Here is an 18,236-nt window from a genome sequence, read left to right as displayed (position 1 = left end):
TGCCTCAGGGATCTGTTCTGGGATCCTCACTCTTCATGATTTTTATCAATGACCTGGATGAGGAAGTGGAGGGATGGGTTAGTAAGTATGCTGATGACACAAAGGTTGGAGGTGTTGTGGATAGAGTGGAGGGCTGACAGAGGTTACAACGGGACATTGATAGGATGCAAAACTGGGCTGAGAAGTGGCAGATGGAGTTCAACCCAGATAAGTGTGAAGTGGTTCATTTTGGTAGGTCAAATATGATGGCAGAATATAGTACTAATGGTAAGACTCTTGGCAGTGTTGAGGATCAGAGGGATCTTGAGGTCTGAGTCCATAGGACGCTCAAAGTAGCTGCGCAGGTTGGCTCTGTGGTTAAGAAGGCATACGGTGTATTGGCCTTCATCAATCGTGGAATTGAATTTAGGAGCCGAGAGGTAATGTTGCAGCTATATAGGACCCTGGTCAGACCTCACTTGGAGTACTGTGCTCAGTTCTGGTCACCTCACTACAGGAAGGATGTGGAAGCCATAGAAAGGATGCAGAGGAAATTTACAAGGGTGTTGCCTGGATTGGGGAGCATGCCTTATGAGAATAGGTTGAGTGATCACGGCCTTTTCTCCTTGGAGCAACGAAGGATGAGAGGTGACCTGATAGAGGTGTATAAGATCGTGAAAGGTGACCTGATAGAGGTGTATAAGATCATGAGAGGCATTGGTCATGTGGATAGTCAGAGGCTTTTTCCCAGGGCTGAAATGGTTGCCACAAGAGGACACAGGTTTAAGGTGCTCGGAAGCAGGTACAGAGGAGATTGTCAGGGGTTAAGTTATTTTACTCAGAGAGTGGTGAGTGCGTGGAATGGGCTGCCGGCAACAGTGGTGGAGGCGGATACGATAGGGTCTTTTAAGAGACTTTTGGATAGGTACCGTGGAGCTTAGAAAAATAGAGGGCTATAGGTAAGCCTAATAATTTCTAAGGTAGGGACATGTTTGGCACAACTTTGTGGGCCGAAGGGCCTGTATTGTGCTGTGGGTTTTCTATGTTTCTATATTTCTATGGTGTAACCTTTGAATCTGTATCTCTTATATTCAAGGATATAAATGCCAAAAAGGTTTTACAGAAGGCGAAAGAAGAATGGAAAATTAAAAGGGAGGCATGGGTATAATACTTTAAGTAATCACTGACATTGACAGAAAAACAAAGGGAGGAAAAAAGGCTGCAGTAAACATAAAAATATGAACCATAACTACAGTTATGACAGTGGATACACTTTTCCATTATTGCTTGGCACTAGTATGCATTGGATTCATAACATGTATTTTCAAAGAGAAAGCCTGTTACCACTATTGCTCTACACACTCAGTGCTTACACCCTTGTTTTTGTAACATACATAAATTACTTAAACCTAAACGCAAACATACAATTAAAAGAAGTTTGCAGGTAATGTAAAGATTATCTCTATGACTGATATTGCTTTGGATTTTAGGAAGTTATGGACTATCTGGCCAGCTGACCAAAACAGTGGTGAACAGAGGCCAATGCAAAACAAGAATGATGAAATGCAAAATGCAACAAATGGGAATCTTGATTGGCTGGGAGATATAAAGGGACTTTGTTCCTAAATTCCTGAAAATTACTAGACAGGACAGAACTACCCAGCTAATTTGATAGTCAGATTGGACAAGATATACAATATAAGAGCTGGGAAACTATGTTAGAATAACATGTAAATTAGTCAGGGTATCGCATGAGTAATGGGTAGAGTCTGGTCACAACATTATTTGAAATATGTGTCAAATGACTAAGTAACTATGCAATATTTCTTGGATGTTAAAATGTGTAGATAGAGTGATACAACAGCCATAAGGGAGCATCTCCTGTCACAACCTCACATGGTCAAGAGATACTCAGGTAACAGTATCTGGGGTACAACTGGCACTGAATTATATCATATTATCTATGACAAAGTAATAGAAGCTAATATATGTCAGTACTTTACTTACCTCAAATTCCTTTGTAAGTGCAGGGTCAAATTGGTGGTGCATTGAAAGCAGCTCATTGGAAATAAGCTGGAGGTTACTCATTGAGCTGTCTGCCAACATGACCAGCACTTCATAGGCAGCAAGACGACTATTGACTGTACTACATCTGAAAGAGAGAAAGATGAGCTAGATCATCACTTACATTTTGGGCAGAATCTAGCTTGACAGATGGACAATATTTAAGAAACAAATTAAAATAAACTGCCTGATTATTAACAGGATTTAAAAGAACTGGTCTTACATACTTTGGATGGAAATCCTGTTGACTAATAGAGCAGCTCCCAGCTGGACTGCTGCTGGTCAAGATAATTTTGGAAGCACGGAATAGGAAGTCTTCCACCAATTGTTTGATTAGTGATGGGCCTGAATAAAATAAAAACAATGAGTCAAATCAAAAGGCAGTTTACAATAAGCAAAGTAATTGCACAATTAGAAATGAAATTTGAGCTTAAGAGCAAACAAATAGTCATGTATTACAATAAAAGAGTATACATATAATAAAAAATCAGGGACCAATAATAAACTCCCATGCTGGAGAAGACAGAGCAAAAATGTTTAATGAGAAGTTTAATGATACACCCATTGTCATAATTGATAGAAAATTGATTAAGAGTTCCTTGAAAGGCTAAATAACGGTGACTCCTTTGCTTACATCCAGAAACAGCTCTATTACTATCTTTGATATCTTTTTTTTTTTACCTTTTCAAGGTTCTTTTGAAGAGCCTGACCTGGAGTTACACACTGACTTTGGTTCTTTGCGGAAACGGGACCCGCTGTTAGGGCCTCATGGCTGGCCGCTTTTTGATATGCCAAGGACGTAGCCTGGAAGATGAGCTCGCCTTCAGGGTGCCGGATTTTCGTGGCTCTGGAGGGGGCAGACTCGAGGCCGGTGCCGCCATCTGATGCGTTGTGGGAGATAGAAGATCATAAGCAGCAAGCTGGCTGCTGGCTGTGTGCCCAGATATCAGAGTCCTTTGGGCACAAAGCTTGGAAAAAGTGACACAACAGACTTTTAACACCATAAGTCAGCGAGTTGTTTTGTTATGTCTTCCCCTTCGCTGTTCTACTGAGACACCTCTTTTTCCCTTATTAGGGAGAGAGAGAGAGCGCCTGTATTATGTCGAATACTGGGTGAACGAGTAGTCTTTGGGGTATTGCAAGTCTGTGTCTTTATTGATGCTTTCTGCATGCTTGACTGCTCAGTGGGGGGGGGTCATTGCTTGCTGCTGCTTATGTGTGGGAGGGGGAAGCTGGGGGGGTGAGCTTTGGGGTTCTAATATTTAACTGTCATTCATTCTTTGGGGCACTCCTGTTTTCATGGATGTTTGCGGAAAAAAAATGAATTTCAGGATGTATATTGAATACAGTTATCTAACATTAAATGTAGCTATTGAAACCTATTGAAATCTGCTTAAAATACAGAATTCACCCACCACAGGTGAAACTATCCAAGATTACCCGGAAAAGGGGTAATAGAAAATTAAGTAAGGGTGCATCTAACCTTATATAGGGACACAGATATACAGATATGTTTGGATATTTGGCAGATGTTTGGAAAATTGAAAAAAAATAACAAGCAAGGCAATGGAAGTAGATTTTGAGGGAGATGAGGCAGTTTGGAAGAATGGAAAGATGAGAATCCAGTTAAAGTCAACACAGAGAAGCACATTCTGGCATGAATAAGGAGACAAAATATGGACAAAATCAAACATTTCTAAAACTGGCGCTGTGACAATTAGACATGGATATATACATGCATCAAGTTTTGTAGAAGACAATGCAAAAAGTTGTTATTGTAAATTTCTGGAATTCTCCATCCAGAGAGTTTTGGAAGTTCAGTCATCAAGAATATTCAGGAATGAAATTGATAGATTTTGGAGGATCAGATGGAAATGTGACTGAGGTACAAAATTAGCCTGTAGGTCTGCTCCTGCTTCTATGTTTCTCTTAGCTTAAAAGTGCACCGATAAGCATTGCTATCACAGATAACTTCTGAAAGTCCTACAAAAATAAACTTGGAGGTTTTAACGGTAATATGTACTTTGAGAGACATAATGACAAGTTTGCTCCCTCAATGAACAGAATAATTATTATGTTCCTTACCCATTATAGTTGGCAACCTAAAAATTTACTCACAGTAGAAATATGTAAATTAATTCTAACATTTACGTGCATATTAGATCATAAAATTGGTAAGTTGTAACAAATAATTTTATCAGGAAAATAACAACTATAAAGTGTTAATTTGGAAATAAAATCACACAATTAACTAGCGTATTACCTTACTATCTCCTCACAAAATAAAAACATACAACACAAGTAGCTTGGCTTAAAATTGTGGAACAATCCATGAGTGGAAATTTCCATACATTAGATCCAAGCAACTAGGAGTCCTGAAGACAATCAAGCAAGTTTAATTTCAAAGTGATGACATTATGTTGCCTACAAAATTCCATACAAATCAAGGAGTTAAACAGTAGCATCTATCAATTAAAACCCACAGCATCACTAATACAGTTCATCAGGCATTAACATTAAAGTATGATTATTATCCTTGGTTAACCACACTATCAAACTTCATTTTTATAAAAAAAAATTCTCTTGCTAACTTCTTTTCTATCCAGAAAAATAAAGATTAAAGATTAGCTTCGTAACATGTACATTGAAACATACAGTGAACACACATCATTTGTGTCAATTCAAATAAGCAAGGATGTGCAAGTGTTGCCACACTACCGGTACCAACATAGCATGGCCACCAACTAACTGCATCTCTTTGGAATGTGGAGGGAAATTGAAGCACCAAGAGGAAACCCACACAGTCATGGGGAGAATGTACAATCTCTTTATAGACAGCAGAGGGAACTGAACCCTTGCTGATGATTGTTGGTGCTGAAAACCGACTGTATTAACAGCTGTGTTATGGTGTCTCCCAACTCTGCAAACCTATTCGATTAACAGGCATCAGATTGGCCTATTTTCGGCTTCATGCACAAATATTGTTCATCCTCAGGCAGCCTCACTTAGATTCCTTTTAGTCCAATAAAATAACTGTAACCAGTAATCACAGAGCACGACAGCACAGAAACAGACACCTAGGCCGACTCAGTCCATGCCAGCCAGGTCTTTTGCTAGGTCCTATCTACCCACACCCAGACCACCCCCTCCCACCCGAATACCTATCCAAGCTTCTCCTGAATGTGACAATTGAACTTTCACATCTGCTGGCAGCTTGTTCTACCCCTGCACCACCCTGAGTGAAGAAGCTCCCCTTAAATTCTCCTTAAACATTTCACCTTTCACTCTAAACTGATTACCTCAGGTTCTAGTATCACTCAACCCAAAGGGGAAGAGCCTGCATGCATTCACTCTATTTATACCCCGAATAATTCTGCAAATGTCTCTTATTCCCCAGTGAATAAAGTCCTAACATATTCAACCTTTCTCTGTAGCACAATGACCTCGTATCCCAGCAGCATCCTTGTACATTTCTCTGTAATTGTACAAAAGGAAAGTTGCTCCTTTCCCTTTTCCTTTCATAAGCTGCAGTTTCCAATGTTTTATTCAGTACAAGACACCTGCAGGACAGCAAACTTTCTCCCCCAGGGTTAAGAATGAAAGTAAACCCATGGCAGCCTGGTCTCTAGATTTTAGTACCGGACAGTCTTTTACATGTTTAAAGTGCTAAACTAGTACCATTTTTTTCAGCAGTGCCCTTGAGCCCTTCTATTGCTTCTTGAACACATCAAGTCAATGACCAAGACTATTATTGTAAAACTAGAGGTATGAGTAATATGTGTAAGACTATTACGTGTAAGCGAAAGGGGAAGGGAAAGGGATATTACTCGCAACAACATAAATAGGCAGAACTAGCAGTACTGCTAGCTTGCTTATTGCATCAAAACAGATTTAATAATAAAAAAGAAACCCACGAGTTGCTACAAAGATGAACTGAAATTACCGAGCAATTCCTTTTCAGGCCCACTCAGTGACAGTAGAGTCTTGATAAGGCGCAGATGTCCTGCGAGAAGAACATTATCTGATTCACTGGTCTCTGATTCAGCTGTCCATGTAGGCTCAAAGTTGTCAAGCCAGTTAACTTCATCTTCCAACATAGCAGCAGGGCTAATATGAAGCTGTTCCATTTCTGAACCTTAAAACAATCAAAATTAATTATTTTGAAATTAAAATTAATTACAAATATTAAAATATCTCATCGCAAGGTCGAGTATCATAATTGTGTAAAACATTACTTCCATTAAACAGATCTTGAATTTGTCCTGGTATTCAACTTACAAGTAACTATCCCCTCTCCAATCCATACAAGGCTCTTAATGTTTAGGTATTTTAAACCAAATTCCAAATTAGTGTGTAACTAGGGCACAAATTATTTTATAAGAACTTGCACACATCAACTATGCAAGTTAAAGAAGAATGGAAAAGAGAATACAAGCAAAATTGGTCTTCAGTAATAGTTAAGGTAACAATTAAAAGTAACCCAGTGAATCTTACACCGCATAATTCTTTATCACATTAAATCATTTATACAGCAGATATGAAGGTTATGAAACTGTTTCAGTTCCCAGCACTAACATAGTATTTAAACAACAATCAAGTACAGCAAATATGCATTTCTAACAATTTCATAATATATTTTTGCCTTAATTTTATCCAAGCTCAAAGTATGGCTTGATTAAACCTCCAAACAGCTTTGACGAAAAAGTGGAAAATAAAGGATCAATGGTAAAAATGTTGGACTACGGATATTAAAATAAACTGCAGTGATTAAATGAAGGAATTGGCCTAAGCAACCTGGCAAAAAAAAGATACAATGGATTCCAGTTAATTGGGACGCATCAACGTGTCAGAAAAAATATAGTTGATAGACAGCAAACACAAGTTATGATGTTGCTTAAAATGGGACCTAAACACAGATGTAAAATGGTTGTGAGAAATGTATAAGAGGAAATGGACAGTGTCCCAAATTCCTATATTTTGTTCTAAATTGAACATTGAAACCATGCAAGGCACATAACAAAAGCCTCACAAAACAATCAGAAAATAATAATCTAGTTATAAACAAGGACCCCAGATACAAGATTATTTCCAATAGACAGGAGACTACCAGGACATTTAATAATGCTTAAACAGGTATGAATAATTTTGATGGGGATGAATAAAAAACAACCTTTTATCTGAATGGGAAGAAAAGAACAACAGTTTATCAAGTTAAAATGCTAACCAGGAATAAAAGGGGTGGGATAAATAGGCACCTTTTTTAAAAATCCTTATACAAAGAATTGTTAAGCAATAGTGTGCTTTATCACTGTCACAAAACATGTCACCTTTTCAGGCAACAACAGGAATCTTTGAACCAAAAGGAAATAGGGTTATGAGATTCAGAAAAATAGTGTTTGGATCGACAAGATAGTCTGAATGTGTCACCTCTGTACTGTGAGCTTTTATGGATTTACCTCATGTAAAACTTCTGCAGTGTTGAATTTTGTCATGATTCTCAAAACAAATCCTTGATGTACAAGAACTATGTTAGAGACTTAAGTTTAATTCCATTAAAATCAGTCAAAAAGCAATTGACAATTCCATTATTTTTATCTTTAGGAATCTCTTCCGAAACTGTAAATTGAGAAAGTCTTAAGCACAGACCAAACAAACAAAATGATTATAATTTTGATTTAACTTTCATATTAATCTGCAAAACTTACATGTTAAGTCATCCAATAACTGGCAACGCAAGCCAAAATATTCAGTACATTGAGATAAAAGTCTGAAAAATAAATCAGTGACTTGCAATTAGAATAAAATGAACCAATATAATTTTAAGCAGAATATTTTACAAGTCTGTAATAGAGGTAAGGCTTGCATGATAGCAAGGAAAGAGGAAGGTTAGTGTAGGTATAAAGGTTATAAATATCTGTTTACCAAAAATGTTGCCCAAGGAAAGGTGCTATAAATTTACTGACGATATAACCATTGTTGACAGAATTTCAGTTGGTGTGAGGGAGTATACACGAGTCAGATTTATTGATTAGTTGAGTGGTGTTGTAGCAGCAACCTTGGTAAGACAAAAGAACTCACTGTGCACTTCAGAAAGGGTAAGAAGAGGGAACACATACCAGTCCTCAGAAGTGGAATGAGTGAGTAAGTTCAAGTTCCTGACTGTCAATATTTCTGAGGATTTAACTTGGACCCAACATATCGATGCAGCTACACAGAAGGCATGCCAGCAGCTATATTTCATTACGAATTTGAGGAGATTTGGTATGTCACCTAAAACACACTTAAATTTTTCTGGATGTACTGTGGAGATCATTCTAACCGGGGAAGGGGGTGGTGGGGGGTGAGGTGCTACTGCACAAGATCGAAGTAAGTTGCAGAGAGTTGTAAACTTAGCTCCCTCACGAGCACCAGCCTCTGCAGCACCCACGACATCTTCAAGGAGCATTGCCTCAAAAAGTCGGTATCCGCCATCAAGGGCTCCCACCACCCAGGTCATTCCTTGTTCTCATTGTTACCATCAGGAACGGAGTACAGAAGCATGAACGCAGACACTCAATGATTCAGGTACAGCTTCTTCCCCTCTGCCGCCTGATTTCTGAATGGACATTGCACCCATGAGCACTACTTTTTTTATTTCCATTTTTGCACTACTTGTTTAATGTAACTGTTTAATATATACATACACACTCTATATACACACACACACACATATATATAGCATATTTACTGTAATTCATGGCTATTTTTCTATTATATAGTCCAATGTACTGTTGCCACAAAGTCAACAAACTTCATGATATATGCCAGTGATATTAAACCTGATTCTGAATGTGAAATACTTCTTTAAAAAAATTCCAGAAGACTGCAATAACAATTCCCATTTGAGAAAAAAAGTTCTCAGTTTTGCAATACTCAAAGAGGAAACACAAACGAGGATATACTAAGGAAAAATCATGGAGGAAGTGAAAAAACAGCAATACCTTTTTGCAGCTATCATTGGGAAGCTGTTACAGAACCTGAAGCCCCACACTACCAGATTCTAGAACAGCTACTTCCCTTCAACCATTCAGTTATTACAAAAACCTAATCACCTTATTCTGTTCAGAAACACAATGATCACTTTGCATTTTTTCATTTTAATGGTGTTCTTTCTTGTAAAAATTATGTAAATTATTTGTTTAATTTTTATTTTTCTTTGTGAATGCTGTTTATATGATGTATCCGTGTGAAGTCACTGCAAGGTAGTTTTTCAATGCACATGTAGTTGTACATATGAAAATTAACTTGACCTAAGCAAAGAAATGTTGTAGTATAAATAGAAGCAATGAAGATGCATAATATTCAAGAAAAAATTAAGGCTACTGAATCCTGGAAAACTGGATTTAAAACTCGTTATCACACAGCAAACAGTGGGAATAAATGGGTCTTATTTTCATCCAAATTAAGTCTATTGAGTCTTGGAAAACCTGGACATTGCAAAACAGAAGTTAGGAAGCTGCTGGGGGCAGGGGGCAGAATGTAAGGTATCCAAGCTTGCTGATTATACGAAGTAGGTGGAGGGACACATTTTGGAGAGGATATCGCAACTCTGAACAGGATACAGACAGATTGAGTGAGCAGCTGGAAAGCTAGTAAATACAGTTTAATCTGACAAATTGTGAGGTTAGAGGAATCGGCATTTCTTTTAGAACTAAAAGACAGATTATTGCCTACATTGAACATAAGAGTGAAGCAGAGAGGGGTCTAGGTGTGCTTGTGCAGTAATCAGAAAGAGTTAGCTGGCAGATGCAGTCAGTAGTTAAGCCATAAATCACATAAAGGTCTTAATTGCAAAAGGATTGGAGATCAAAAATAGGGAGGCTTTGTAACGACTGTACAAGGTGTTAGTGAAACCAGTTTTGATCCCTTTACCTGAAAGATATACTAGCATTGAAGGCAATCCAAAGAAGATTTTCCAGGCTAATTCCTGAGGTGCGAAGAATGCCCGATCAAGAGAAGTTAAGTGGGTAAGCTTTCAAATTAAGAAGAATGAGAGTGATTTTATTTAAATAAATAGGACCTTAAAGGGACATGACAAGGTTGATATTGGGATGTTTCTGCTAGTGGGCGACTCCCAAATGAGGGGACACTGTTTCAAGATAAATGGATGTTATTTACCATCACAGGGAGATGACAGTATTGAAGGTTAATGAATCTGTGAAAGATCAGCAAATTGAGGACTACAGGGATAGGTAAAACAGCAGATGAATGGTGGAACAGACTTGAGGGGCCAGGTGGTCTGCACCTGCTATTTTATTCTGTTACACGCTTAACAATCACTAAATGTAATGATTTAATTCAGTCAATTAATGTGTCAGCTTAACTCCAACACCATCATGACTGAATGAATTGATTTCAAAACAAAAAAAAATTATTGATGTTGGAAATCTGCATATACTGTAAAGATAAAGTACTTGACTTGAAAAATCAACAACAGTAGTCTCCATTTATATAGACCCTTTAATGTAGCTAAACCATCAAGGAATATGATGTAGCTGAGAAGAAGCTGATCCTGTATCAGCACAGTTAACGTTTAAAATTTAGGGACAATTCTCATTGTTGCAAATCTTCTATATACTAGAAGAGTTTCATTACGAAAATATAGTAACAATTTTACTTGTCCTAAAAGTTTCATCTATTTTAATGTAATTTTCATTTTACTTATTCAAAACTACCTTTGGTTGACTCCACGCATGATGCTGGTTGGGGACCAGAGTGGAAGCTGTGTTGTAAGGATGACGTGCAGGAGGAACTGATTAGGTTTCTGTATTTCTGGGTTTGCGGATGTATCCGTCTGACTCAGTGTATACAGCTGGTCCCAGGCAACCCTTCTAATCTGAAAACATGAAAAATCTGACATCACCTTCAGATCAACAAGGTCATCATTCTGAATGTGTTAAATTATCTGTGATATTTTCAGAAAAATCCATTCAATGTTCAGTTCCAAAATCTTTGTATATTTTGTATTCTACTCCCTGGAAATCAAGATGGTTGGTAGGCACTGGGAATCTCCAACAAAGTCATTCTCAAATTCCAGATGTGATAAATTCTTGATCTCATATTTGCTCAAAGAATCACAAGAAGGTAACATTTGACAGATCACCCACAGATTATCATGTTAAGTCTTGGACTTTTCTTACCTCAGCACTGGGGGATCCAAGAAGAATATCGATGATAAAATCACTCACACAAGGTAGAACATAAAATGAACCTAAAGAGTATACCATAGTTAATTTGATCATCCAACATCTAAATATTCTCCATATCTGACTAGATCTCTTTACAATTAAAAGATTCTATCCCCCGATAATCACTTTGATTTTCTGTGTACAGATTATCCTTCCAATAGCCACTTACTACTAAGATGATCTCCAGCTTCCTGCTTCGTTCCAATTTATTTCTATTTTTATCTCAGTTGCTCTGTTTAAAAGAACCCAAAGGTGTTTCCCATCCCATACAGTATACACTTTTTAGCCTCATTTAGAAGTTGAGTTTAGTAAAGCCAATCCTGGTTTATGCTGGGAAATCTAGTTAGAAATATACAAACAATACTTTTTCCCTCTCTCAATATTTTTCCCCCTATTTATGCAATTAAATTGAAAGGAAGCAGTGAATATATCAATATGAAACAGAAGTACATTCTCTCATACTATCTGCAAAAATAAAACTTTACAAAAAGTACTTTAACTGCATATCTTTTTGTTGGATAAATAATCCAATTTGTTTATTTTAATATCGACAAAGTTAATATAGACAGTGTTAATACAGATAATATAGATTTACTCAAAAAGCAAAACACATTTTGTTTTAAAAAAGGGGAATTAACAGTCTGATGCAGTTGGATAAGAATATGAAAGAAAATATCATCTTAGTATAGGGGTTCCCAACCTGGGGTCCACAAACCCTTTGCTTAATGGTGTTGGCCCATGGCATGGAAAGGTTGGGAACCTCTGCCTTAGTAGATCAATTGTCATATGAAACAAACGTATCTGCGAAAGGCATTACCTAGCTGCTGGCTTCGCAGCTGTAAACATGTAACCAGAAGCGATAAGGCCTCTCGAGCAATAAGAGTATCTTTGGTGGAGACAGAATGCTGCTTCACACATATGCCGGCATGTAGTGTGGTTGATTCACCCTCACTTCCAGTACTGCACGTGCTACCTGTAGAAAAATAATTTAGATGTGTTATTTCACCCAAGGGATTCATTTATTTAAATTTCTTCATTACATTAATCCCAACATAATCTGGATACTATTTTGTTAATCTAAGAAACCCTGCTTTTCTTATCCACTATGCCACAGAATCCTTTTTTTTAAGCTAGGAGACATTTAACATGCAAAGTATGTCAAATTATAACTAATAATCAAGATTTAATATGTATAACTGTAGCAAATCAATCATTATAAGGTCACACTCAAAACACAATTTATCATTAAAACTGATACCTGTATATAGGTCATATTTAAGTGTGGAGTCCAGAGTGTAGTCAATGGGATTGTGAGAATAAAATAACATGGTATTGTTATTGATTTTTTTTCACATGTAACAAGAATCACTGAGAAATTTTTGTTTGTGTGCCAGTCAGATTAGTTCATACACAATTACACTGAGGTAATAAAAAGAACAGAATGCAGAACAATGTTATGATAACAGGAAACATACAGTGCAAGGAGACAAATAAAGTGCAAAGACTACAGCATGAACCAACCCACGATCACTACCCCAATATTTTACTCTCTTTTTGCACTATATATAATTGTAATTTTTGCTTATTTTATGTATTGCACTGTACTACTGCTGCAAAACAACAAACTTCATGACATATGCCAATGATATTAAACCTGATTCTGATTGGGAAATGTAGAGTTCATCTTTTAGCGGTCCATTCAAGAGTGCCCTATTTTGCTGTTATAAGATTTTTGAACAGACCTCTTGCACCTTAAGGATGACCTCCTGAACTTAGAATTGGTCTCATCATGGCCATTACACCATATTGTCCATCCGCACATCCTCCGCAATGGTAACACCATATTCTGCATTCTGTTATTTGCTTTTCCCTGCAGTAGCTCAAAATACTTGCTTTGTTATGATCTGTATGTATGGCTTGGAAAATTAAGTTTTTCCACTGTATCATGGTACATGTGACTAAATAAACCAATTATCAATGATAATAGCGGAATAAAAGCTATACTTGAGCCCGGTGGCATATTCTCGCAAGCTTTTGTATCTTCTGCCCGATGGAAGAGGAGAAAAGAAAGAATGGCTGGGGTGAGAGGAGTCAAGTTAGGATAGGGTAAGTGTAAAATAAAAAGGTACTTGATGATCAATATAGACTCAGCATATTGAGGTGTTGTGCTGTTTCTCTTTTTAATAGGGGTTCCCCAAGCTGGGGTCCACAGATCCCTCAGTTAATGGTAGGGGTCCATGGTATTAAAAAAAAGGTTGGGAACCCTACAATTACATTCTATCTAAACATTGCAGTTCATCAAATACCAAAATTACATTTTTTTTTCCATACCAGAGAAGTGAACCGCAGAGTGGATAAACATCTAAGTTTGAAGAGGGAAACAAATCAAGGGGTATAACTGCAAGAACAATATTGAGAAAGCTCTACAATCATATTACTTCCAAATTCACCATGACTAAAATAGTAGCTGTGGAGACAACAGAAAAATAAAGATAAGGATTCAGAGAACTGTTAAGTAACGCATTTTGTCACTTCTGTCAGAATTTGCATAGGTCATCATAGCAACCGAATTTTCATAGATTATCGACCAAAATAGATTTTCATAACTTGTCTTCATATCTAATTCGTCAATCTATTACTCTGGTAATCTACAAAAGCAAAACAGTTAATAGATGACAAAGCTTAAAGAGCTTGAGATATGCTCACCTGAACTGCTGAGTCTATTCCGAATACCAACAGAAAATAAACAATTGGTACTCTCTCGAATTGGCTGGCAGCTCCCCACCAGGTCAAGACGCCCAGCTGCTGCTGCCCAAGTCAGTCTCATGAAACAGGCCACCGTTGAGGTGAAATCATTCACCTCCATTGTCTGCAACACAAAAATTAAATATGGTTGGTCAGCATATCAAAAGTACACAAGTCGCACCCTGACTGATACTGGACCAAATGCTAGCAGAGACCAGTCACTTCAATGGAAAAGTCAATGTTCAGCAGTTTCAAGATGGCAGTTACAATAGTTCAGTGCTTGAGCAGAATTATCAAAATTACAGGATGAGCTCAATGACAGGCTCTGACTTTAAGCAAGAGCTGTTGGAAGTTTGTAATCCCCAATTATATGATTGAAGAATCCTAATCTGGAAATTAGACTGAAAGCAAAATTAAAAGAAATCTTTTCTTAGTTCTTGTCCAAGAGTGGTAAGCAGAATGATCGTATTTCCATTCTAAGTTTGAAGCACACTTTACCAGGTTTACAGTTGGCCCGTGGAAAGGAAATAAAACTTTGAGGGAACACATCTAGCTCATATCATTAAATTCCCATTAAACATGCTGCATTTTCAAAAGATGAATACCAGTGAAATTAATGCACAAATATTTGTGTTATAAATTGTACTCAGTAAAAATAAATGTTCCTGATTTGACTTGCCTGTATTGCCACTCTGGCTGCAGGTATTATTTCCTCGATTCTTATCGATGACCGATCTGATGTCACACTCATCTGTCTCATCGTTGATTTTTCTTGCCCACCACACATTGACAGCTGCCGACTGGTCTGCCGACTAACATTACGAAATGGGCGCGAGGACAGTGCTTCCATTCCATCTTTAAGGAAATCATCATCTAATGTAGAAGGCATGGTCTGGCCAACTAGCAGAAACCTGAAGAAGGAATCCGTTAGCATGGTGGATTATAGTGGGTATGAAGAGTCCCAAAAGTTGCAAATGTTATCCAAAATAATCTCATGCCTTCATTTTCATAGACTGTGGCAAAATCCATGTTGGATATACAAAGAGCTCAGAATAAATTGATCTACATTGATCTGTATAAGACATTGGTGAGGCCGAATCTGGAGTATTGTGTTCAGTATTGGTCACCAAATTACAGGAAGGATATAAATAAGGTTGAAAGAGTGCAGAGAAGGTTTACAAGGATATTGCCGGGACTTGAGAAACTCAGTTACAGAGAAAGGTTGAATAGGTTAGGACTTTATTCCCTGAAGCGTAGAAGAATGAGGGGTGATTTGATAGAGGTATATAAAATTATGATAGGTACAGATAGAGTGAATGCAAGCAGGCTTTTTCCACTGAGGCTAGGGGAGAAAAAAACCAGAGGACATGGGTTAAGGGTGAGGGGGGAAAGGTTTAAAGGGAACATTAGGGGGGGCTTCTTCACACAGAGAGTGGTGGAAGTATGGAATGAGCTGCCAGATGAGGTGGTAAATGCGGGTTCTTTTTTAACATTTAAGAATAAATTGGACAGATACATGGATGGGAGGTGTACGGAGGGATATGGTCCGTGTGCAGGTCAGTGGGACTAGGCAGAAAATGGTTTGGCACAGCCAAGAAGGGCCAAAAGGCCTGTTTCTGTGCTGTGGTTTCTATGGTTACACAAAGCATAGCAAAAACTAAAAATTTCAACTTATGACCTTGAAAGGTATAACTTCCTCATTTTGTTTGGATAGCAGTTTGTTTCAATCTATTAATGTATATGTTAAATAAAATGCACTGATCTTATGCCATCCTGCTGAGGAAGGTTTTGCGACAGCCTTTCAAGTTAAAAATTTGAATTCTCAGGGGAGAACATCGTGTTCCTCACTGTCACCGCCAATGGCTAAGTCTGACTGACAGGGTTGAAGGAGGAAGATTGCAATAATGCATTCTAACAGTTCCACCTTAATGAATTTCCTTTAGTTAAAATGGGAGAAAAGTTCGAGCACCTTTTGAAAGATTATTTTTCGTTATACTACTTGACTTGCTGTGTATTTCCAGCAGTTTGTTTTTAAAAACATTAGGGAATAGTAAACAACAGAAAGTTGTTTCAAATGGCTAAAGGGACAAAAGCCAGAGCACACTAATTTGAAGCCATGACCAGAAAAATTAGAAGGGAGATCACAAAATCATTCCTTCCATCATCAGATTTCTGCACAGTTCATGAATGCTATGTCATTATTTCTCCTTTGCACTATTTTGCACAAACCACCCAATTGGAGCTTTGACCAGCGACCAATCTGGAGATCAGCAGCTTGAGAGGATAGAATTTCACTCAGTTTCGCTGACCGACTATAAAAGGCAGCAACTTGCAGCAGTTTATGTTGTTGGAGCTTTGACCAGTGATCAATCAGCGTTTGTGATTGATTAGCAAGAACAAATTAAAGGAAGGTGGGGGCAAGCAGAGCAAATATGGTGGAATGGACAGAGTTGGAGTGGAGATTTAGAGGCTTTAGCTCTTTGAGGCTTCAGCAAAGACAGACTTCAGTCAGAGAAGGCAAAAAAAAAAGAAAAGCTGTAGGTAGAGATTTTTTTCTTCCCCACATTCTTTACATTTGTTCAATTGCAACAGTAGAGATACCAGGCAGGAGAGTGGAATGCTCCTCTTACAGGATGTGAAAAGGCAGGGAAACCTCCAGTGTCCCTGATGACTACAACTGCGAGAAGTGCATCCAGCCGCAGCTTCTAACAATCTGTGATACGGAGTTGGAGCTGGAACTGGATGAACTCCGGATCAGTCGTGAGGCTGAGGGGGTGATAGATATGACATGTAGAGAGGTAGTTACACCCAAGGTGCAGGACAGAGGAAACTGGGTGACAGGAAGGGGAAAGGGGTTAAGGAGCCAGTGCAGAGTACCCCTGTGGCCATCCCACTCAACAACAGGCATGTCACTTTGGATACTGTTGGGGTGGGGGGGGGGGGGGAGAGAATGACCTAGCAGAGGGAAGTCACAGCGGTCGGGTCTCTGCACTGAGTCTGGCTCTGTGACCCAGAAGGGAATGGGGGGGAGAAGAGGCATGCTATGGTGATAGGGGATTCATTAGCAAGGAAACAGAAAGGACATTCTGTGGGCAAGAACAAGACTCCCAGATGGTATGTTGCCTCCTGGGTGCCCGGGACATCTTGGATCGAGTCTTCAGCATTCTTAATTGGAAAGGTGAACAGGCAGAGGTCATGTCCATATAGGTACCAAAGATGTAGGTAGGACAAGTGACGAGGTTCAGCAAAGGGAATTCAGGGAGTTATGTGCGAAGTTAAAGAGCAGGACCCTCAGGGTTATGGTCTCAGGATTGCCACCTGTGCCACCTGCTAGTGAGGCCAGTACTAGGAAGATTATACAGTTTAACAAGTGGCTAACGAGTTGGCATAGGAGGAAGGACAGATTTTTGGTTCATCCGGCTCTCTTCCAGTGAAAGTTGGACTTGTAAAGAAGAGAGACTGCTTGCATTTGAACTGGAGGGGAGCTAATATCCTAGAGGGAAGGTTTGCTAATGCTGCGTGGTGGGGTTTAAACTAGAGTTGCAGGGGGATGGGAACCAGAGTGCCAGAACAACTGGTGGAGAGGTTGCGGAAACAGATGTTGTTAAGATCTCAGACAAAGTCAGGAATTAAAAGGTTGAGCATGGTGCAAATTGTGTTCTGAGCTGAGACATTTCAATGCATTGAAAGAAGGAAGGAATTCGAAGAAGGAAGTCTGAGAGTCTGAGTGGGAGTGCGGAGGAAGGCATTTTTGAATTTTTCGTTTTTTTTTCCATCGGCGTTCAGAGAGGCGGGACTGTGCAGGCGTGTGACGTCGGGCAGCGAAGCGCGGAAGATTTAAAAGGAACAGAGCCTCATACAGCGGGCAGCGGAGTGAGCCAGGAGCACAGTGAAGGCTTAAGGGCTTCGGCTCACTGGGCTTAGGCAGAAATGGGCGAGGCGAGGAAGGTTTGGTATTCATTTTTTGTTGTTATTTGAGGAGAGGGGCAGTATGAGTGTGAGGGCAGTTTGTTGTTCTCGGTGCAGGATGTGGGAGGCCCTGGAGTCTCCAAGCCTCCCGGACGTCCACATCTGTGCCAGGTGCGCCGAGATGCAGCTCCTAAGGGACCGCGTTAGGGAACTGGAGCTGCAGCTCGATGACCTTCATCTGGTCAGGGAGAGTGAGGAGGTGATAGAGAGGAGTTACAGGCAGGTGGTCACACCGGGGCCATGGGAGGCAGA

The 18,236-nt window shown here is 39.0% G+C and overlaps 1 protein-coding gene across 5 annotated transcripts in view; it reads right to left on the bottom strand.

Moving 5' to 3' along the window:
- Window positions 1-18,236, bottom strand: part of usp24 (ubiquitin specific peptidase 24) — a 262,902-nt gene that overhangs the window by 97,416 nt on the left and 147,250 nt on the right. For all 5 annotated transcript variants that reach the window (XM_063064478.1, XM_063064479.1, XM_063064481.1 and 2 more), the window contains 9 exons: window positions 14,695-14,926; window positions 13,977-14,139; window positions 12,088-12,243; window positions 11,223-11,293; window positions 10,758-10,918; window positions 7,749-7,810; window positions 5,987-6,178; window positions 2,271-2,388; window positions 1,987-2,131 (listed from right to left, as the gene is read on the bottom strand). In XM_063064478.1, the coding sequence (XP_062920548.1) occupies window positions 1,987-2,131; window positions 2,271-2,388; window positions 5,987-6,178; window positions 7,749-7,810; window positions 10,758-10,918; window positions 11,223-11,293; window positions 12,088-12,243; window positions 13,977-14,139; window positions 14,695-14,926 (1,300 nt within the window). The remainder of the gene's footprint in view (window positions 1-1,986; window positions 2,132-2,270; window positions 2,389-5,986; window positions 6,179-7,748; window positions 7,811-10,757; window positions 10,919-11,222; window positions 11,294-12,087; window positions 12,244-13,976; window positions 14,140-14,694; window positions 14,927-18,236) is intronic.

This window comes from Mobula hypostoma, chromosome 12 (genome assembly GCF_963921235.1).
Source record: "Mobula hypostoma chromosome 12, sMobHyp1.1, whole genome shotgun sequence".
NCBI classification, from domain to species: Eukaryota; Metazoa; Chordata; class Chondrichthyes; order Myliobatiformes; family Myliobatidae; genus Mobula; species Mobula hypostoma.
The sequence above is the reverse complement of the archived record's forward strand: the minus strand, read 5'-3'. Positions and strand labels throughout refer to the sequence as shown.